The sequence below is a fragment of the Tiliqua scincoides genome, chromosome 3 (genome assembly GCF_035046505.1).
Source record: "Tiliqua scincoides isolate rTilSci1 chromosome 3, rTilSci1.hap2, whole genome shotgun sequence".
NCBI classification, from domain to species: Eukaryota; Metazoa; Chordata; class Lepidosauria; order Squamata; family Scincidae; genus Tiliqua; species Tiliqua scincoides.
Genome location: NC_089823.1, coordinates 69,908,785 through 69,931,754, shown reverse-complemented (window position 1 = coordinate 69,931,754; position 22,970 = coordinate 69,908,785). Strand labels below are relative to the sequence as shown.

At 44.3% G+C, this 22,970-nt stretch overlaps 1 protein-coding gene across 1 annotated transcript in view; it reads left to right on the top strand.

Moving 5' to 3' along the window:
- Window positions 1-20,943, top strand: part of LANCL3 (LanC like family member 3) — a 37,222-nt gene extending 16,279 nt beyond the window's left edge. The window contains exons 2-5 of the mRNA XM_066620432.1: window positions 11,814-11,937; window positions 14,067-14,264; window positions 15,691-15,898; window positions 19,001-20,943. Of these exons, the coding sequence (XP_066476529.1) occupies window positions 11,814-11,937; window positions 14,067-14,264; window positions 15,691-15,898; window positions 19,001-19,160 (690 nt within the window). The 3' untranslated portion in view covers window positions 19,161-20,943. The remainder of the gene's footprint in view (window positions 1-11,813; window positions 11,938-14,066; window positions 14,265-15,690; window positions 15,899-19,000) is intronic.
- The last annotated feature ends 2,027 nt before the right edge of the window (window positions 20,944-22,970 follow it).

Here is a 22,970-nt window from a genome sequence, read left to right as displayed (position 1 = left end):
CAGCTCAGAAGGAGGTGCAGGAAGACAAGACTAACATAGCTTTAACCTTGCCTATAACTAAGGCTGAAATGTTAAATGTTTAATGAGAAAAATTTATGTTCCTCTGTCTTTCTCCTGCATTTTTAATAGGAGTGTGCTTGTTCCTTACTTCCCCTGTTCTTCCTCAGTTATTTTGACAGTGTTTTTTTTTTAATCCTTTGAACATGGCAGTATCAAGTCATGTGTGATGTCTACATTCAAAATGTGACTTGAGTTGTATGTGGATTCATGGGCTTAGCTCCTGGCAATGACAACTACTTCTTTGTGCCACAGGAGATTCACATTTGTCCAGTTCAGTGTGTGTGTTTGTGTGTGTGTAAGGCTTATTTAAGCCTGCTAAGAGATGAGTATCATGGTTACCACTGAATCCTGCGGTGGGAGGAGGGGCAGTTGCAGAGATATGAGTAAGGGAACAATCAGGGGCTCTACTCGAATCTACACTAGCTAAATAACTGGCAGAGGTCCATGTGGACCTGTGCCACAGGATTGGATCTGAGAAGGGGGTTAGGATATGGCAGCCACTGTTGCTGCTGAACCCACCCCCTTTCTGGACCCAATTCACCCATCCCTGCGCTGCCTCATTCCACACTCCCCCATTCCTGTCACCATATCATTTCACTCTTCCCATCCTGTTCTGCCTTCCCCCATCCCCTCCAAGCTCCACCATCTTACCTTTGGTAGCAAACAGCTCCAGATACAATTGTGCCCAGGGGGAAAGCTTTCATCTTCCTGCTGGCACTCCAGCAGAGTTTGGCTTTGCACACTGAGTGCCTTTTACAACTGGTGCTGACTGCTTTATGGCAGTCAGTGCCATCAGAAGAGGAGCACCACTAGTGGGCAGCTATTATAGGATTAGGCCATTCATAACCTTCATTTGATCTTCCTCTCTTTTACCTATCAGCATTCTTCTCTAATCAGAGCTGATGCTTCCATTCATTGGCTGGTTTATGCAGCACAAACTGTAAATCAGCAGGCAAAATTAAAGTGGCCCTTTACCAATGGAGTCCTCTTCTGTGGTGTTTGCTTGTTAGCACCAGTAGATATTTAAGAATATTTAAGAATGCTGACACTATGTGAAAATGATCAGCTTAGTACTCATAGCACCTTTGAGCAAGCATTGTATGTGATTTGTGTTATTTAATCACAGCTTATCTCAACACACATTTTCATTAGCAAACTCTTCCTCTATTCAGATATACTTTTAGATGTCACAGATTCCCTAACTGCTCCAATAATGCAATCCTGTGCGTGCCTACTCAGAAGTAAGTCTCAATGAATTCAGTGGTATTTAATCAGATAAGGACTGAAGCCTAGTATGGTTATGAACAGCAGATAGCATATTTTCTTCAAAACTTAGAGGTTTATGCCTTGATCGTAAACACACTAAGTATTATTAATTATTATGTGTGTTTTTTCCATTCAGTCATGTCCAACTCTTGGCGACTTTATAGGTGAAATTTATAATAATACATTTATATAATGCTTTGTGTTAAGGGTACATCATATGCTTTATCTCAGTGATTCTTACAATGACCCACAGGCAGTCTGATCCTGATCCTCCACAGCAGGGGTGCCCAAACCCCAGCCCTGGGGCCACATGCGGCCCTCGAGGCCTCTCAGTGTGGCCCTCAGGGAGACCCCAGTTTCCAATGAGCCTCTGGCCCTCCAGAGATTTGTTGGAGCCCGCACTGGCCCGACACAACTGCTTTCAGAGTGAGGGCAACTGTTTGACCTCTCGCGTGAGCTGTGAGATGAGGGCTTCCTCCACTGCTTGCTGTTTCACATCTATGATGCAGTAGCAGCAGCAAAGGAAAGGCCAGCCTTGCTTTGTACAAGGCAAGACCTTCATTCATTCATATGTTCATCTTTAATATATTAATTTATGTAAACTTATGTAAATGTATTCAAATTTTAAATGTAAATTAATTCCTTTTTCCCCCAGCCCCCGACACAGTGTCAGAGAGATGATGTGGCCCTCCTGCCAAAAACTTTGGACGCCCCTGCTCCACAGCCATGGAGACCAGTACAGGTCTCCTTAGTTCTGCCCCCACAAAATAACAGGCACAGATCTGAGTAGACTCACTGGGACAGCCAGGGCATGACACAGAGAACCACTGTTCCCTTACCTCGAGGAGTCCTCTGGCAGCTTCTCTGGCCCCACAGAATATAGTGGCGGCCATTTTGGTGCCACTGTTTTCCTAGGCACTAGGGACGCTTAGGATTAGGCCCTAAGACTGCAATTCTGAGCACACTTACCTGGGAGTAAGTTCCACTGAACAAAGTGGGACTTACTTCTGAGTAGACATGCATAGGATTATGCTGTAAGTAGATCAGTATTAATATCTTCATATTGCTGAGGATGAGAGATAGTAACTTCCTAAAGGTCACCTATTTCAGTTCATGGCAGAGGTGAAATTGGAATTAGATTCCTATTTCACAGCTCAGTGTCTCAGGCTGGAGACACCTGATAGTTTGTTTTGAAGGTGGTTTGAGGGAGCACCACTGCCTCCTGCAAAGTGTCTGGTAAACAGGTTTTTGTAATGTTCCAAAAATCTCTTAAATCAGAAACTACAGAGGAACAAATGAATATGTACCCCAAGGGCAATGTTACTCATTTCAGCACTCTTTACAGTGTCCATCTGGAAGTGAGGCAGAGCCATTCAAAGAAGTATCACATCTCAATCTATATCTCACACATTCAGATCAAAGACAAATATGGGGAGGCCATATCAGCAGATCCTATATCCCATTATCTGCAGATTGGGTTTGCTCCTCACATACACCCCCTCTGGAGGTGAGGGCTCCCCTCATGTCCAGAAGGGAGACTGAGCTCAGCAGAGACTGGACACATACGGCCTCGGCTGGGTTCAGGCTGAGCTTTAGAGCTCAAAACACTTGACTTCCAAACTGGAAATGATGTTTTTAATGCTTTATAAGACATTATTTTTAATGCCTTATAAGTTTTTAGGTTTTTATAAGTTTTAAGGTTTTCAATGCCTTATAAGGCATTATTAACGTCACTTCTGGTTTCTCTGTGAAACTGGAAGTCATGTGTTTTGAACTCTAAAGCTCAGTCTGAACCCAGCAGAGGCCAGGGAAGGATGTCTTGGCCTCTGCTGAGCTCAGACCACTCCTCAGAGGGGGGAGCAATCCCCCCCATACTGCGGGGATGGGCCTTTGCCCATATCCATGGTTTCAGCTGTCTGTAGGGGGTTTCGGGATGCAACCCCCGTGGATAAGGGGGCATGCCTGTAGTGTCCCGTTGTATTGGAAAATGAATTGGTATTTCTATAAAATGGCAGTTATTTTGCTTTGGAAATGGATGTAACAGTAGATTGTGAGCCCTTTTGGGACAGGGAGCCATTTAGTTATTTGATTTTTCTCTTTAGATTGTGAGCCCTTTTGGGACAGGGAGCCATTTAGTTATTTGATTTTTCTCTGTAAACCGCTTTGTGAACTTTTAGTTGAAAAGCGGTATATAAATACTGTTAATAATAATAATAATAATAATAATAATAATAACAGTAGCATAAATCTGATTCTGTGTATTGCAGCACAGTGCTCACCCCACGACTTTAGCTGGTGCAGCGACTGGCATGCACTGTCGCAAATGTGCCATAAAGCACATTGTGACAGAGGAGAAGATAGGGGTGCCTGCACCATCCTGCTGGCTACATATCCAAAGGAGCATGTGCCGGGACAGAAAAGCTCCACTCTGAGCAGTGAAGGGGTGGGGGGAAGGCAGGGAGGGGGCATAACAGGGTAGAGGAGGACAGAGATGGTGGTGGGGATGGAAAGATTGGGCCCAGGAGGGAGCAGGATCAGCAGTGCTGACACATGCTGTATCCTATCCCCCTTCCCAGGCCTGAAATCCCAACACTGCTCCACTCAGACTTGTGCCAGCAATTTATCAAGAGCAGGTCTGAGTAGACTCATTGCCTCAGTTGGGGCTTTCCCTCGGGTAAGGGGATGAATGTCCCCTCATCTCAAGGAGATCTCTCATGCATGATACAGCATAACTGTGGTGGCCCTGCTGCACTGGTGCTGGTTAGGCTTGGGCCATTAAATTGGAAGGCATACTGTTTGTAAGGTCAGTCCTGTGGAGGGCACGGCTTTAAGCTGTGTGAGCGATTAGAAAAGTAGGGTGGCCAGGAAGCGTGAATTTTTTAGAAAATTCACATTTCCTCGATCATGGAAAGTGGCTAATGTCCACAGCAACATCTATTGACATTCCTTACTCCTGGAAATACAGGAAAAAACAGCATGTCACATTCCATGACAAAAATCTTGGATGAAGTGACACTTCCTTCAGGGTTCATAAGCAAAAATATGACCTTTGATGTGCTGTAGAGCAGCATATTTCTGGAAGCCTATTGGAGTAGTCCAAGGCCTTCTGTGTGCTGGAGTGGGTTAGCCTGTTGAATATAAAATGAATTTTTTACTCCATGCTCTTGGCATAGAACAACCACTGCAAGAGCTCCCTCTGCTGGAAAATAAAAGTCTCTTGTTGATCTATATTGGGGTGTCAAGCATAAGGCCCAGGGGCCGGATGCGGCCCGCAAAAGCTTTTTATCTGGCCCTCAGGCTCTCAGCTGCTGAGCAGTGCTGAGGTGTTACTGCTAAAAGGGCAGCCCCCACAAAAATTGGGCTCTCCCACATCTTGAAATATGATAAAGATCTGCATGTTTTCTCTTCTGTCATTTGTAGTTAATGAATTCCTAAGTGAGAAAATGTGCTTATTTTTGGTTATGAGTTGTTTAATGACATCACTTCCTGCCTAATGACATCACTTCTGGCTGTTAGCAGGCATCATGAATGCCATTTGGCCCTCGGTATGAAATGAGTTTGACACCCCTGATCTATATCAACCATTTTCAACCAGTGTGCCATGGCACACTGGGGTGCTGCAAATGGTCTGCAGGTCTGCAAATGGTCTGCAGGAGTTTGGGGGAGTGTCATTTATTTGTAGGGCCATTGGGGGATGTGAGCCTCCCACAAGCAGCATGATGTGCCTTGTCAATTGTCAAAAGACTGATGGTGTGCTTTGATAATTTTAGTACCTTTTCAGTGTGCCATGAGACAAAAAAGGTTGAAAATCACTAAGAACATAAGAACATAAGAACAGCCCCACTGGATCAGGCCATAGGCCCATCTAGTCCAGCTTCCTGTATCTCACAGCGGCCCACCAAATGCCCCAGGGAGCACACCAGATAACAAGAGACCTCATCCTGGTGCCCTCCCCTACATCTGGCATTCTGACTTAACCCATTTCTAAAATCAGGAGGTTGCGCATACACATCATGGCTTGTACCCCATAATGGATTTTTCCTCCAGAAACTTGTCCAATCCCCTTTTAAAGGCGTCTAGGCTAGACGCCAGCACCACATCCTGTGGCAAGGAGTTCCACAGACCGACCACACGCTGAGTAAAGAAATATTTCCTTTTGTCTGTCCTAACCCGCCCAACACTCAATTTTAGTGGATGTCCCCTGGTTCTGGTATTATGTGAGAGTGTAAAGAGCATCTCCCTATCCACTCTGTCCATTCCCTGCATAATTTTGTATGTCTCAATCATGTCCCCCCTCAAGCGTCTCTTTTCTAGGCTGAAGAGGCCCAAACGCCGTAGCCTTTCCTCATAAGGAAGGTGCCCCAGCCCCATAATCATCTTAGTGGCTCTCTTTTGCACCTTTTCCATTTCCACTATGTCTTTTTTGAGATGCGGCGACCAGAACTGGACACAATACTCCAGGTGTGGCCTTACCATCGATTTGTACAACGGCATTATAATACTAGCCGTTTTGTTCTCAATACCCTTCCTAATGATCCCAAGCATAGAATTGGCCTTCTTCACTGCCGCCACACATTGGGTCGAGACTTTCATCGACCTGTCCACCACCACCCCACCCCAAGATCTCTCTCCTGATCTGTCACAGACAGCTCAGAACCCATCAGCCTATATATAAAGTTTTGATTTTTTGCCCCAATGTGCATGACTTTACACTTACTGACATTGAAGCGCATCTACCATTTTGCTGCCCATTCTGCCAGTCTGGAGAGATCCTTCTGGAGCTCCTCACAATCACTTCTGGTCTTTACCACTCGGAAAAGTTTGGTGTCGTCTGCAAACTTAGCCACTTCACTGCTCAACCCTGTCTCCAGGTCATTTATGAAGAGGTTGAAAAGCACCGGTCCCAGGACAGATCCTTGGGGCACACCGCTTTTCACCTCTCTCCATTGTGAAAATTGCCCATTGACACCCACTCTCTGCTTCCTGGCCTCCAACCAGTTCTCAATCCACGAGAGGACCTGTCCTCTAATTCCCTGACTGTGGAGTTTTTTCAGTAGCCTTTGGTGAGGGACCGTGTCAAACGCCTTCTGAAAGTCCAGATATATAATGTCCACGGGTTCTCCTGCATCCACATGCCTGTTGACCTTTACAAAGAATTCTATAAGGTTCGTGAGGCAAGACTTACCCTTACAGAAGCCATGCTGACTCTCCCTCAGCAAGGCCTGTTCGTCTATGTGTTTTGAGATCCTATCTTTGATGAGGCATTCCACCATCTTACCCAGTATGGATGTTAGGCTGACCGGCCTATAGTTTCCCGGGTCCCCCCTCTTTCCCTTTTTAAAAATAGGCGTGACATTTGCTATCCTCCAATCTTCTGGCACCGTGGCCGTTTTGAGGGACAAGTTGCATACCTTAGTCAAGCGATCTGCAACTTCATTCTTCAATTCCTTAATAACCCTTGGGTGTATGCCATCAGGGCCCGGTGACTTATTGATCTTTAATTTATCAATGAGGTCTGAAACATCTTCTCTTTTAACCTCTATCTGACTTAACTCCTCGGTCAGGAGGGGCCGTTCGGGCAGCGGTATCTGCCCGAGGTCTTCTGCCGTGAAGACAGATGCAAAGAACTCATTTAATTTCTCTGCCATCTCTGAGTCTCCTTTTATTTCCCCTTTCCCTCCCTCACCATCCAGAGGGCCAACAGCTTCTCTGGCGGGTTTCCTGCTTCTAACATATTTGAAGAAGCTTTTATTATTCCCCTTAATGTTGCTGGCCATGCGTTCCTCATAGTCTCTCTTGGCCTCCCATATCACCTTCTTACATTTCTTTTGCCACAGTTTATGTTCCTTTTTATTCTCCTCATTAGGGCAAGACTTCCATTTACGGAAGGAAGCTTCCTTGCCCTTCACAGCCTCTCTAACTTGGCTGATTAGCCATGCGGGCACCCTCCTGGATTTAGTGGAACCCTTCTTTCTTTGCAGTATACACCTCTGCTGGGCCTCTATTACTGTTGTTTTAAGCAGCCTCCATGCACTCTGGAGAGATTGGACTCTTTTTACCCTCCCTTTCAACCTCCTTCTAACCAGCCTCCTCATTTGAGGGAAGTCCGCCCGTCGGAAGTCAAGGGTTTTTGTTAGAGTTTTGCCTGGTATTCTTCCCCCAACATGCACGTCAAAACGGATTGCAGCATGATCACTGTTCCCCAATGTCTCAGTAACGTTTACATCTCTAACCAGGTCCTGCGTACCGCACAATATTAAATCCAGAGTCACCTGTCCTCTGGTGGGCTCCGTGACTAGCTGATCTAAGCCACAGTCATTTAGCACGTCAAGAAATCCGGTTTCCTTATCATGACCAGAACACAAATTGACCCAGTCAATATGAGGATAATTGAAGTCCCCCCATGATTACAACCCTGTCCCTCCTTGTCACTTCCCTGATCTGTTTCCTCATTTCAAGGTCCCCATCCGATTTCTGGTCTGGAGGATGATAGCACGCCCCCAGTATTACATCGCTGCACAAGCCTGGTAATTTAACCCACAGAGATTCTACGGTGGAGTCGGACCCACCTTCAATCTCTACTTTGCTGGATTCTATCCCTTCCTTAACATAAAGGGCCACCCCACCTCCAACACGCCCCTGTCTGTCCCTCCTGTAGAGTTTATAGCCCGGGATTGCGGTATCCCACTGATTCTCCACATTCCACCAGGTTTCCGTTATGCCCACTATGTCAATATTTTCCCTTGTCACCAGACATTCCAGTTCTCCCACCTTTGCTCGTAGACTTCGGGCATTCGCGTAAAAGCATTTATACACGGAATGCCCCAGGATGGGCTGCTTATTCGCTCCTTTGTCCCCGCATCCTCTCATTGTGCCAAACTGTCTATCACATCCCATCACCCTACCTTTCCCAATTTCTTCTCCTACCCTGCCTTTGTCTTGTTGTTCTCTAACCTCCCCATCCTCATCCCATAGGGATGAGGAGTCCCGAACCGGATGCCCCTCGGCTCCTGTTGGTCTTCCCCCAGGGATCAGTTTAAAAGCTGCTCTGCCACCTTTTTAATGTTATGCGCCAGCAGTCTGGTTCCATTCTGGTTCAAGTGGAGCCCGTCCCTCTTGTACAGGCCCCGCTTGTCCCAAAAAGTTCCCCAGTGCCTAACAAATCTAAACCCCTCCTCCCTACACCACCGTCTCATCCACGCATTGAGACCCCTGATCTCCGCCTGCCTAGCTGGCCCTGCGCGTGGAACAGGTAGCACTTCAGAGAACGCTACCTTTGAGGTCCTGGCTTTCAGCTTCCTGCCTAAAAGCCTAAATTTGGCCTCCAGGACCTCCTAGCTACACTTGCCCACGTCGTTGGTGCCGACATGCACCACAGCCGCTACCTCTCCCCCAGCACTGTCTACTAGCCTGTCTAGACAAGAAGTGATGTCCGCAACCTTCGCACCAGGCAGGCAAGTCACCATGATGTCCTCACATCCGTCGCAAACCCCCCCTCTATGTTTCTAATAATCAAATCCCCCACTACAAGAAGCCCCCGACCCCCCTCCCACCGAGGAGTATCCCGAGTGCGCTCGGATACGGGCCCATCCCCTGGAGAAGGGATCCCCCCTAGGGGATTGTTTCCCTCCTCTCCAGGATGACGTCCTCCAGTCCCGAGACTTCCCACCCGGGCAGCCGAGGAGCTGCACGCCTGAGGTTGGGACGAATCCTGATTGTCCCCGGAAGTCTCCCCACAGTCCTCCTCTGGCTGCCTGCGCTTCTCCAGGTCGGCCACCAAGGCTTCAAGGGAGCGGACGCGTTCCCTGAGACCCTGGAGCTCCTTGCACCGAGGACACACCCATCTATATAGATCTATATAGAACAGTGTTTCTCAAACTGTTGGGTTGGGACGCACCGGGCGGGTCATGAACCAACTTTAGGTGGTTCCCCTGTTCATTTCAATTTTTTATTTTTAAATATTAGTCTTGATGCTACCATTGTATGTAATTGCATTTGGGGATGTGTTACAGAACTGTACTTTTAACAGGCTACTCTGTATATGCTTTTAACAATGACAGTCAGTGGGGCTTACTCCTGGGTACGTGTGGGTAAGATTGCAGCCTAGGATTGTGAAAAATTTTCCTTCTTGATGATGTCACTTCTGGTCATGACTTCACTTCCGATGGGACAGATTCTCATTCTAAAAAGTGGGTCTCGGTACTACAAGTGGTTGAGAACCACTGATATAGAACATATCACAAGGAGTAAGCCAAATCTACGCAGCTGACTAGAAACTCAACTTTTGTATTCTGAAGGTTTTAAGTCCTTTTTTTGAAAAGTGCACAGTACAGGTTAAGTCTCATTATTCTCAAGATTTCTGTTTCCAGAACTCAGGTGAATGGCAAAAATCGCACTATAGCAAATCAATTTAAAGAACAGCCTTGCTGACCTTTGTGATGTTAAGATAGAGTCATGGGCAGCCCAATCCTGAGCTGCCAGGGGCGCCCAGGTTCGGCGGCACTGAGAAGGGCTGCTGTCTGATCCTGCGCCTACCGGGCTACCGCGAGAGGTGCCTCAGGAGAAGGGGACTTTTGTCCCCTTCTCCCAGGTAAGGTAAGCAGTCCTGCAATGGGTAAAGGCACTCATATAGGGCACGGAGCCCTACTCAAGTGCCTTGGATCCTGCAGAGCAGAGCTCTGCGGACTCAGCTCCCTTCTTGCCCCGGCACACCTCCTCCCCACCCTTTCTCCGCCCCCTGCCAGCCTCCCCCCTCCCCAGAATGCCTCCTCCCCACCCCCACCCCTGCCTACCGTGCCACGGCTCGGCGAAAGCTGGGTGACCGCCCCGCGCTAGCCCAGCACCGGCCGGCACTGAGCTAGCACGGGCGAGAGCCCAGCAGTAAGGCTCGCAAACGTGCCTTATGGCATGTTTGCGACAGTGCTCGGTGGCACAGAGCCATACCGCCGAGCACAGGATTGGGCTCTGAGATGACAATCCAACAATCAGTCTCTCTCCTGGCCCTTAGAAAGGATTATCTTTCTTTCATGTGTTCAGGGGGAAGGGAGGGGGTCGCCTGGAGAGAGAATGATTGATGGATTGTCAGCTGGCTGCCCTCTCTCTAACTATTGTAAAGGACTGTTTTCATTTAATTTAAAGGGCCCTTCTCATCATGTTGAGATAAAAATCTCTACAACAGTAAGAAAAGCATTTTAAAGGGGTAGATTTTCCCCTTCTCCAGGGATAAGCACATTCCTTCTCATTTGCAGTGGCCATTCGTGTTGAGTCAAATCCGTGTATAAAAAATTCATGTATAACAAGGTTGAACCTGTACTTATGTATGACAGAATCATATCTGCAAACCAGTGTGAATAGAAGATGTTTAGTGGTGATGATTTTTTTTAAAGAACAACTGCCCAGTCTTCATTATGGTTAAGTAATGGGCAGCCTAGTCCTAAGCTGCACTGGTGCAGTAGGGCCACACGGTCTCTGCTGCTTCCAATGCAGATTAGGAGCAGGCTGGAGGTCTCCTTCAGTTAAGGTGATTTTTTTCCCCATACTCTGAGTAATGCTCCAGACTGCCCTATGGGGCTACTCAGATCTTCACCAGCTATTTAGCTGGCGCAAGTCAGAGCAGTGTAACATCAGCTGGCCATGAAGGGGGGTTAGGATATGCAGGCCTGATCCTGCCCCTGTCCTGGGCCTGATCTGCTCTACCCCCCCTGCCCCCAGCTGACTGAACCACACTTTGAACCCTCAGTATGGTGGCAGGTAGGAGGTACCATGAGGTATCCTGGCAGGGCCCCCCACCACCTCGAACTGGGTTTGGTGGAAGTGCCTTAAGAGACCCTCTTTATCCAGGCTACTTGTTCAAGATTCTGTTGTTTATTTTCCCTCAGGGAACCCTATCCTATCTGCCAGTACTGTCTGCCTTAAAGCATTAAGCATAGCTGTGAAGAACTGCCAGAGCACCAGCAGGAGGGCCGGAGTTGAAACAGGGGTGGGGAGGGGACGAAACTGGGTTGGGAGGGGAAGGAACAAAGCAGGGAGGCTGTAGGAGGGGGTGGATCCAGTTGTCACGATGAATGCCGATATCACTGGCACAGGTTCAAGGAAACCCATTGTGTGGGGTAGGTGACTTACAGAGGGGAAAGGGCATTCCCTCTCAGTTTTGCTTTTCTGTAACTTTTTCAAAGATATAGAGGACGTCCTTGGACAGGAATAGATACTTTCATAACTGTAGTATTTAACACTACTGCTTATCTAATTTCTTATTTTTTATTTATTAATTCCATAGACTGTCTCCTATTTTTCCTATCCAATGTATGCTCAAAGTATCTTACAATTTTCTAAACACAGCATCAGAAAAAAAGTATTCATGTGCTGTGGTGTGCCTGCCTAGGTATATGGGGAATCATTCCTCTTCCATGGGTTCCCTGAGGAAGGAATGTTCAGCATTATTTAAAAATGTCTCCTACTTTTGATAGTTTTTTTTTTATTTCTTTTAGGTGTTGACTCCAGCACAAATCAAGTCAATTTGCCAGGCAATGTTAGAATCTGGAAAACAGTATGCACTGAGGAAAAGGAAACCAGTTCCACTCATGTACTCTTACTATGGGACAGAATATCTTGGTGAGCAGATAACTTTGGGCTGGAGTTTTTATGAATGTTGCAACAATTTTTAAAACAATTATTTTATTTATATTTTAGTGGTCCAGGATCAAGGGATGTCCACACCCCAGAAATATAGTAATTTACAGTCTCTGTAGTCTTTGCTGTGTCCAGGTGACAGATGATCAAAGGATAAATCTAAGAATTATTTTATATTATAGAAATGGAAGGGGACGACAGGACTTCTAGCCCAAGCCCTTGTTGTGAGTCAGGATCATATTTCACCAGAACATTACAAGCCAATCTTTATTGTCAGAATTACTGTGGCCACAAGCAGGTGCACTGCAGATTAAGTGCCCAATCCAATTCAACTTTACAGCACAAATGCAGCTGCAATGCAGCCCCGAGGTAACATATGTTCCCTTACCTCCCACCACAGGATGTAGCACATGCTCCACTGGCACAGAAAATGGTATTAGAAAATTGGATAGGATTGGGCCCCAAGTATTTTCTGCCCAACATTACATACGTATATGCAACAGGGATCAAATGTGCACACCTGTGGGCTGGGCAGAAATGGGTTAAGATGGTTGCTGAATCAACAGGCAGTCTTATTTGTTTTGTTAGCTGCCCCCACAAACACCCTGAGGTTCCAAGTTTATTTTTTTTCCAAAAGTTCCCAGAGATATGATTCATCAAAAATCGCACAATGATGGTCCTGTTTTTACAAGATGAGTTTTGTATTGGATTGAGTCTATTACATACAATTTCTTAACAACTTTACAAGATATTACATATTGTCCATTTTTTATTGCTCTCCCTTTTCTTGCTTCCCCACTTATAATAGCAATTGTTTGTTACTTTTCTCCTCATTGGAACCAGGGCTCATTCAAGCATTACATTACATATCTCATGTAGAGACCACTGAAAAATAGTTTCAGTCCATGTTTCTCCTGTGACAACCATAATGCTTGCATACTGCTTACCATATGGATCCAGTGGATCACAGGAAGAGTCTCTCCATGCCACTGGATGCCAAGAATCTGCCCAGATTCTCACTTTAAGCATCTTACAAACATCATAGCTCTCAGCTGGAGTGCAACCATGTGGAACTCTTTTTAGTGGCTTCCTCAGGAGGACCATAATGCTTGTATCAACTCAAGGGACTTTGTTTCAAATTGCCTTATGGATGGAATAAAATGATAACAAGCCTTCTGGATGGCATACAAATTGTGAGGTTCTGTGAGGGTCCGCAATTTCCAGGTTAATAAATCAAAAGGATCAGGACAGACTAATATGTGTTTGACATGTTTAGAAGGCGAACTAGTGGGACAGAACCAGAGATGGGGCTCTAGAATGTGGACAGATTAGGTTTGCGGATTTCAAGTGATAGAGTTCCAGACTAACAATTCAGAATCTCAACAGAGTTCAAGCGACAAGAAAATGGGAACAAAACCAATCTACACAGCAAGCATTATCACCTAACTTTTGAAGGCTTCTGGTAATCTTTAATGCAAATTGTATTTGGATTTCCTAGGAGACCTGCTAAATAGTCAGAACAACAAACCAAGTACCAACAGTATAAATACTGTTAATAATAATAATAAATAATAACTTATGAAGAAACAATCGGGGAGGGGGGTTGAGAGACTATAATCAAGACTGATCTGAGTGGTCTAGTTCCAAGAGGTACATTGAAAAGAACTCATAAGCAAGCAGAAGGCCTAGTTTTGGTGGGGAATCAAAATGGGATTGAGACTCAATGTGAAATAATTTTTACCCTCACAAAAAGTGGGGGGATCTGTTTCACCATTCTTTAGAGGCTCACAAGGGCAAAAATGTTTACCTCCTTTAAAGTAGAAAGTATCTACAGAGTGATGCAAAAGCCAATCTAACCTGAAGCAGGAGCCAAGAGGATGAGTGTACTGCTAAAATTCTTGTGTGATGTGAAAATTGCTACTTTGATCTGCAGTATGATTTATATCCCTCTCCCTCTCTTGGCAAAATCTGGCACAAAGAGTGGGAGGAGGATTGCAAGTGGGAAGTTTTGTCATTTACTGAGAGCTTCCCCCTCCCCCAAACCACAACTTTTCACTCCCATGAATATTCAATGTAGAACTACTTATTTCAACTCTTCCTGTCCTTCACAGGGGCTGCTCATGGACTTTCATCCATTCTACAGATGCTGCTCTCCTATTATGAATATCTCCCACCTGCTGATCAGGAACTAGTATGGCAGAGTGTTGACTTTCTTATGGATCAAGAACAAAATTGCAACTGGCCTCCAGAATTAGGAGAAATGATTGAGCGGGAGAATGAGCTGGTGCATTGGTGTCATGGAGCTCCAGGTTTTTAAATTTATTTTTCACATTTTTATACCACCCTTCCTCCAAGGAGCTCAGGCTGGTGTACCTGTTTCGTTTTTGTTCTCACAACAACCCTGTGAGGTAGATTAGGCTGAGTGATAGTGACTGACTCAAGGTCACGCAGGAAGCTTCTTGAGTGAGCAGCGATTTGAACCTGTATCTTCCAGGTCTAAGTCCAACCCCAGAACCACTACATCATCTCTAGATGCTGTGAATAAGGTGCCATAAATTATTCACTGAAATACCATGCCACACAGTTTCATTTTCCTGAGAATGCAGGCCAGATTTTAATTGATTTTATATTTGATATGATCCTGTCAAGTTTTTAATCTTGTATTCTTCCTGTAATTTTTTTTATTATTACTGAAGTGACTAGAAGATCCGTGAATGGAAAATACTTCCAAAATGCTTGGGGATTCTATTGCTACGGAGTTCAGTCAAATCCAAGTGCACTGCAGTATAGCTTGTTCTTATGAATGCATTGCAAGAAGTCAAAGCCCAAGGCTTGTTCTGCCATTTGCTCTCTTCGATTCCAATTCTTTTGGAGATTTTCACTGTTGGAATAAATGTTCTGACAGCGCAAGGTCCTTTGTGGGGGGTGCAGAAGCTTTGCTGCCATTGTGCACTTTTAGGCTGTGGCACAGCATGCACTGAAGCAGCTCCAGAGGCCTCCATCGACACTCGTACATTGATGGCAGAGGCATGTTGTGGGTGAAAAGGGTGAGAGCAGGAGGGGTTTCATGTAGGATCGGGGGGGCAGGGAGGGGAAGGGATGAATCGCAGCAGCAAAATGGCTGGCATAGGTCTAAGGAGATTGATAGACGATTGGGCAGCCTACAGGGGGGTAATTTAGTCTGAGACTTAAATTACTTAAATATTAAGTCTGATTGTTTTATCCTGGTCTTTCTAGAGCTCCCACAACTTGAAGTGAATATAGGAAGAACCTATCTCAGCTGACAATTTCCAGCTTCTTGTTTGCTCTCTTTTGACATCATTTAGTGGGAGCTAGTGTTAATGTGTCTGCATGTTGTGCCTCCTTATCCACTGATTTGGATTTGACCCACCACAGGTCCTAACATCCTGGATGCCATCCTGAACCTCCTGGACGTGATCAGAAAAGTCTTCCTGTTGTGCCCGGGAGGTGGTCTGAGGCCCAGGGAGGCCACCTGCAGCCTCCTCAGGCCTCAGGTGGCTTCTGAAGGCCCCTGGAAGACCTTAGAAATGCATTGCTGCTCATCCAGGGAAAAAGCAACATATGAATTTACACTTGTGCAGGCAACGAAGGCTATTTATTTATATGGTGCCATCAATGTTCATGGCATTTTACGACAGAAGAGAAGGCTTGTAACTTCATTCCTACTTCATTTCCTCAGTAGAACTTAAAATGTCTTTGTTGTTTTTTTTCCAGGCATTGCATACATGTTTGCAAAAGCATACTTAGTTTCCAAGAAGCCCCAATATCTAGACAGTTGTATCTCCTGTGGAGAACTGACTTGGCAGAAGGGTCTACTGAAGAAAGGACCTGGAATATGTCATGGAGTGGCAGGCAGTGCTTATGTTTTCCTGCTCCTGTACAGGCTAACAGGAAATTCTAAATACATCTACAGAGCACAAAGGTTAGTGTTCTGGGACACACTTTTATGAAAGGACTTGTGAAACATAGAATGCCTTTTTAATCATTGTTTGGTGCACTATCTTAAAATGGATTATATTATACTATTAGTATATTTAATATTTATGCAGCTAATTACCTCATTTAGAAGAGGATATGTGCGCTAGATGGTCTGATCCCCCATCATTTTCTCCTGCTTGAAACAAAGCACCTTAGATGTAGGCTCCTTGCCCAGATACCACATTGGGTCAGTTCATAGATAACACCACACCACTGCATGACAGCATTACATGATCAAACCACAGGCTTCCGCACTTTATTCTCTTTCTCTTCTCACTCCTCTTCCCCTCATATGGTGCGTTTAATTACTTCCTTCTGTGTAGCACAAACATACTTCTACCTTATACTTCACTTGCCTGAAGACACATTTCTCAGCAGTGAAAGGAAAGAAACAAGTGTTATGCACTCCTCAGTCAGTAATGGTTCCCAAACATTTTAGCATTGGGTCCCACTTTTAAAAATGACTATCAGGACCCACTTAGCTTTACAAGATTTTTAAAAAAGGTGATCTAGAAAGAAATATTTTTATTTATTTATTCACAATGTTTTATTTATTTATTTATTTGTAAAAAAAAACAAAAAAAAAACGATCAATTTCTCATAATGAGGCAGCCCTAATGAATAGCTTCAAGGCTTGAAGGGCTTTGTTATGTGACCCAGCCTTCATCTGCCCCCACCACCTGTCACTGATGGAAAAACACACACCAGAAAAAAGACACTCAAACATTTTTCTTCCTATATGTACACAAACTTGCAAACTGCAGGAACTCAGCTCTTTGCAGGGCACTTAGCAGCTGTCTAACTATCATGACTAACCAAGTGGATCCCCAACCACAGTTTGAGAGATGCTGAGTTAGAGGTTCCAGGGACAGTGATATTAGTTTTGGATAAGAAAGCAATCATGCTATATTTGTAATATGTGGTTTATTTGTTACTTATAGACAAGCACAGCATAAAAGGAAGCAAACTGACACTCCCACAATTTGGCAGCAGATCCTCTAACCCACACCAGATCCTCAGAGGGCAACCCAACTAACTCATGGCTTTATTTCTCTCTGTCTTTTATCTTGCCACTGTGCCTTGCATGATGTGAGTTCACAGCCCTCTCTCTGTCTCTTAAAGTGAATTGCCCATTGATGAGACATCCATAGTAAATAAGAAACATCATCATTCTTTTGTCAAAGGCCCACATGAGATGTCAGCTGAAGCCCAACCATAGACTGGGCTTCATTCACAGTTACTACACCTACATAGATTCAACTCATTCACAGTTACTGGAGAGAAAACTTATAGCACTATAATTACTCCTCCATGACCCTGTCAGAGCTTTCTGATCCCATTAGTCAATGGGCTGGGAAACTGGGAAAGACAGAAGAAACAGAAAAATTATCTGTGTTTTGGAACAGGTGTTCCTGCCTGTTTATTTAGTTTTACAACATGATACCTTTAGCTTTCCCAGGTAAACACAGATATTAGTAATTATATCAGACAAAGGCTCACCACAGAACACCTCTACTCCTGCGTTCCATTGCAATTTGTAAGGTCAATCAAAACACCTTTTAAAATTCCCTGTTCCCTGTGCCAAGGCTGGAACGGCATTTGTTGGCTACCCCGTAGGTGTAGAAACATCATTTCATGGGGAATAAAGAGATATGGTCTGGGGAGGGGATTCACAGCAGTGTTTTAAATTCTGCTGTTCAGATATGTTCAAAATTAAATTGCAAGAAAGCAGTTCATTTGTTCTACGTAGTTACTGATTTTCAGCCTAATCCAATCATGCGATATACTACAGGTCCCAGACCAGTAGCATGGCAGACACTCTGCTGTTTGCTCCTTCCCTCCCTAAATTGTTCTCTAAGCAAACTTGAGCAGACTAGAGCCAATTAGAGTAGGGCAGTGTTTCTCAAACTGTGGGTCGGGACCCACTAGGTGGGTCACGAGCCAATTGCAGGTGGATCCCCATTCATTTCAATATTTTATTTTTAATATATTAGACTTGATGCTACCATGGTATGTGACTGCATTTGGGGAAATATTACAGGCCTGTACTTTTAACAAGCTACTGTGAATATTCTTTTAACAATGATAGTAAATGGGACTTACTCCTGGGTAAGTGTGGGCAGGATTGCAGCCTAGGATTGTGAAAATGTTTCCTGCTTGATGATGTCACTTCTGGTCATGACATCACTTCCGGTGGATCCTGACAGATTCTCATTCTAAAAAGTGGGTTCCAGTGCTAAATGTGTGAGAACCACTGTAGGGTACAGTGAGACTACTTCTGACAGATGCAGTACAGATACCCTAAGAAGGGCTAACCCATCCATGAGGTTGTCTCAGGCAGTAGAATAAGAGGGTAATACACCCACCTCCATTTGCCCACTCACCTCCTCTGCTCCTTCTTCTCTTCCTCTTTCTTTCTGAATTGGAAGTAGAGAGGGATGGCACAGAAGAGGAAGTTTGGAAGAGAAGCAGTGTGGGGGAGCAGGGCTAGAGCATCTCTCCCTCACACTCCCTCTTCCACGCCATCCCCCTCTTACTTCCCCAATTCAAGGAATGACAGGAGCAGACTGGCACATCACTGGTGTTGGGGGGGGGGGGACAACACTAAGTTTTTCAGGTGCTTGAACACCACTGTAAAGCAGTCCCTTCCTTTCACCTTCAGAGCCAGTCCTGGCTGCAAAAGCAAAGCGGAGGAGGAGGGGCCGCTTGACACTGGCATTCAGGCACCTGAAAAACTTAACATTTCCCCCTCCCCCAGGAATGCCACTGTGATACATTACCGGTTAGGAGAAGAGGCAGCATTTGGCATGCTGTCTTAAGCACCAGAAGGTCAGTGTTAAGCTGGAGCAGGGTTTAGAGCAGAGCATAGGCATAGGTTAACGGGTTGAGAAGTGAGTCTGTCCATAAAATATAATAATAAATATTTTGTTTTGATCTGAATTGAGAGCAAATGTGGAACTAGCTTAAAATAAGAACTACTCATAGTTATGTGTAAAGCCAATATACTGACTTTGTTTTTGGTTTTTTTGTCTTGCACATTTCTCAGGTTTGCAGAGTTCTTGTTTACTGAAGAATTTAAAGCTGGCTCCCGGGTGCTGGAAAACATTTACAGTCTGTTTGAAGGTTTCTCAGGGACAGTGTGTTTCCTGGTTGACATGCTGCAACCTAACCAGGCTGAGTTTCCTCTCTTCAGTGTCTTTGTGTAACAAGCAACACTTCCCAGTGCGACACCAGCACAGCAATTCAAGAGGCATAGTTTTATGTCACTGTAAAGGAAGGCTATCTTAAAATAATATACCCATTTCAGTGTTAAAACTAATGAGCTAGGCTTGATGTTGCTGGGGAAAAGGGAATGTGAAGCACATGAAATCCTAATATATCTGTATACACACACATACACACACACAAGGGTTTGGGAAGTGGAGCATGTGGTCTGTAAAATAATAATAAATAGCAATTTAAAACAAAGGAAAGAAAAGACTGTTTCCCCAGAACTGAAAAGGGAAAGGTGTTTGTAGAATTTTTAAGGGAAGTTAAAATATCTGTTTCATAAGAACCGTGACAGTCTTCTGCTTTCAGGAGCTGGGTTTGTTAAAAGGCCAAAATAGAAATTTGAATTTTTAGAATCTGGAGGCAGGAAACAAAATATTGGCTTAATTAATGTTTAAGTGGTGCTTAAACAGATAATTATCATCTAGCTAAATTATTTTGGGGAAGGCAGGCAATAAAGATTTAACTTTCTAAAATATGAAAAGCAGATTCTTCTCTGTGCTTAGTAGGAGTTTCTGAACCTAGCAGTTGTCATTATCATCTATATATTCAATTCATATTTATAGAAATAAAGCATCATGGTTCTTTAGCATCATGGTTCTCAGTCTAGGGCTCAAATCCTAACCAACTTTCCAGCACTGGCATGGCTGTGCTAATTGGGTCATGAGCTGCATCCAACAGTTGGGGGGCAGTCACAGAGGCCTCCTCAAAGTAAGGGAATGTTTGTTTCCTTACCTAGGAGCTGCATTATCCTTATGTCAGTGCTGGAAAGTGGGTTAGGATTGCACCCTAGGAAGTGATCAGTGTCCCTGCAGGTTTTAGGGGCCCAGTTGGCCAAAGTTCTCAGTTGTCCAGGCTTGAGTTGGGAGATGCTAAACACTTTCCAAGAATAAGGGTGCAATTCATGTCTGGTCTTTGGCCAGCACAAGTCCCTTGTGCTGCCACAGGAGTGTCACAAACATGCCATAAGGCACGTTTGTGTCTCCATGTAAGCAGGGGAGGCCAGCACAAGGACATGTGCTAGCCTCCCTGCCCTGGATCCAGACCGGCAAAGGGTAAATTTGGGGAGGGTGGCAGGGGGGTGGAATGGGCATTTCAGGATGGGTGGAGGGTGGACTTGTTGGTGAAATAGGTCAAGGAGAGGGGTGGTACTGGCCTGGTGACCTAGGCCATATCCTATCCCCCTTCCCAAGTAGCCTAGCATTACACTGGGGTGCTCAGATCTGTGTCAGTGAAATTGCTGGTGCAGATGCAAGTAGCCCCATTGGGATATCTGCCATGTGACACAAGGTAAGGGAAAATAAATCCCCAACTGACTCCAAGTTGCATGGCAGCCACCTCCTATTCTACACTGGGTGCAGCATAGGACAGCTGGCCTGCCTGTTTGAGTGCAGGTTAGAATTGGGCTGCCTGATACATATGAGAGATGCCTGAAAAAGTCTGTTCATATTGGACAAGAAGAAAGGGTTTGGTTATGTCTTGTGAATTTTCAAAAAATGACCTTTAAAAGGCCTTCATTTAGTTATTGGTTATCAGTTAGGTTAGTTATTAAAACATACCACCCCACCTCATTTCATATTTAGTGTAAAGAAGTAAATTTGGCACATAATGCAAATGAAGAATAAAACCATCTTCTAAAACCCTTTGTATTATGGAGAAGAGTTAAGCAAAACAGTATATGAGAATGAGAATGCGATAATTAAAAGGTACAGTGACTCATTGTGGAGAGTCGGTTCTGTTTCTCAAATCTGTTTCTCACATGTACAAAAGTAAATAGGTCAGTATATATTGTTAGTGATAAAACCTAATACAGTATTATGAATTCTTATCTGAACCACAACTGATTTACATGGATATTGCTAAAACAATATTGTGAAGAGATATTTTATATATAAGCACTACAATACAGGCAGATAAATTGGATGACAAAAACTGTGCTTAGGAGATGTAGTACTAAAATAAAAGCTCTTTGTTGTTGAACAAAACAATACTTTTAATTACAGTAAATAAGGAACTGCACTGACCGCTGCTAATGGTATTTGTTGTCTCCCTGCAGTCGGCTCTAGATAGCATAATCAGACTCACCCTGTAATAATCTTTTTTCCCTTTTATTTTCATTCTAGTTTTTAAGCATTCCACTAATTTCAGTGTTCCTTGCCATCTGCAGAGTATTCCAACATGACCATTGTTTGTTTAGCGAAACATGACAAAATATAGCCACTGATCTGTTAAAATGCACATGGAAAGAATCCCACAGGGTTCCACAAAACCTGTTTCTCCCTGCCCCCTCCCACACACATGCAACCAGTAAAGCAGCATGTGTAGTCCAGGTCTGTATCCGTTAGTAATCACAGAACAACTTGAGAGCCAAACTACTGCTTAGACCTGAAGTGCTTTGTTGTTCTTTATTTAGTCACAGCCGTGGGCAGGACTGATCCTCTGAGTCTTCCACACTTGATTGGCAATCACCTTCCATATCTAGGCATTCTTCTGAATGGCATGGGATCAGGAAACAGGAGCCTACAGTTTCATATGAAAAGCAGTAAAATATAGTTTTCAAATTGAAGAATGGCTCACTTTGCTCTTCTTGTAAGTAGTGTTTCCTAGGGTAAGATGCCACTGTGATTCTAGTGGCTGGAATACTGAACACAAACCTAACCTCATATCCTGTCTTATCCATGAACTCCCTCCCTGGATCTCAGCAAGTCACAGGTCACTTACATCAGAGCCATCCCTAGAAGGGTAGGGGCAGGGTGTGGGCCCAGGGTAACTCAACCAGTGTAGCCTCCCCCATATATTGACCATGAAAATGCAGGGCCCAGGGCAGCCACCCTATTGCCCTACTCTAGAGACCGCTCTCTTCCAGTTTCCTAATGTTACCCAATAATGCTGACCTACCTCAGGACCATGATGACAAAGTGGAGGGCTGTTATCAACCTTGGGATAGGGTGTTCTACTAGAAAGATAAAAGCATAATAGCACATGTACAGTAAGTCAGGCATTCACATTCTGTTGGCATATGGTATTTCTTTCTGGCAAAACAAGGTAAAATTCCCAGTTAGTTACACCATAATATACATCCAAATGCAAGTATCTATATTTCAGCTTTTTGGTACATGTAAATAACTCATGGATCATTTTTTATTTTACAAACAAACTCTTGACTCAAATGAGAAATTCTAGTATTATGTCTTTAAAAGGCAAAAAAGCATTCATTCAGTACTAAACAGATAGTGTAGTTGTTATGTAAGTTTACACTAATAACTTTTGCATTATTGATACAAACATATGAATCGTTTCAGTAGTAAATGCTTTAAGAATATTGTTTCATGTTGGTGTTCTTCCAGTCATGAAGCCACTTGCTGGAAAGCGAATCCCATTAATATTCACATTACACATCTTAGGTGTATGCAAGTTTTGTGTCTATTGGCCACGTATTTGCAGTGAATCTGTGATTCTGAGGTGCTTCAGAAAGTATGCCCCATACTACACGGAAAATCCTTTCCTTTTTCCTCCACTCCTCTGCTTGCAGATGTTCCTCAAACTAGTGTACAGAATGTTGTACAACAGAGATTTCAAACCCTTTAGCACCAGGACACACTTTTTTAGAATGACAGTCTATTGGGATACACCAGAAGTGATGTAATTAACCTGGAAGTGATATCAAGTAGGAAACTTTTTTAACACCCCATACAAAAAAACCAAATCAAATCAAATCAAGTAAGTAAATTGGAAGTTTACAATAA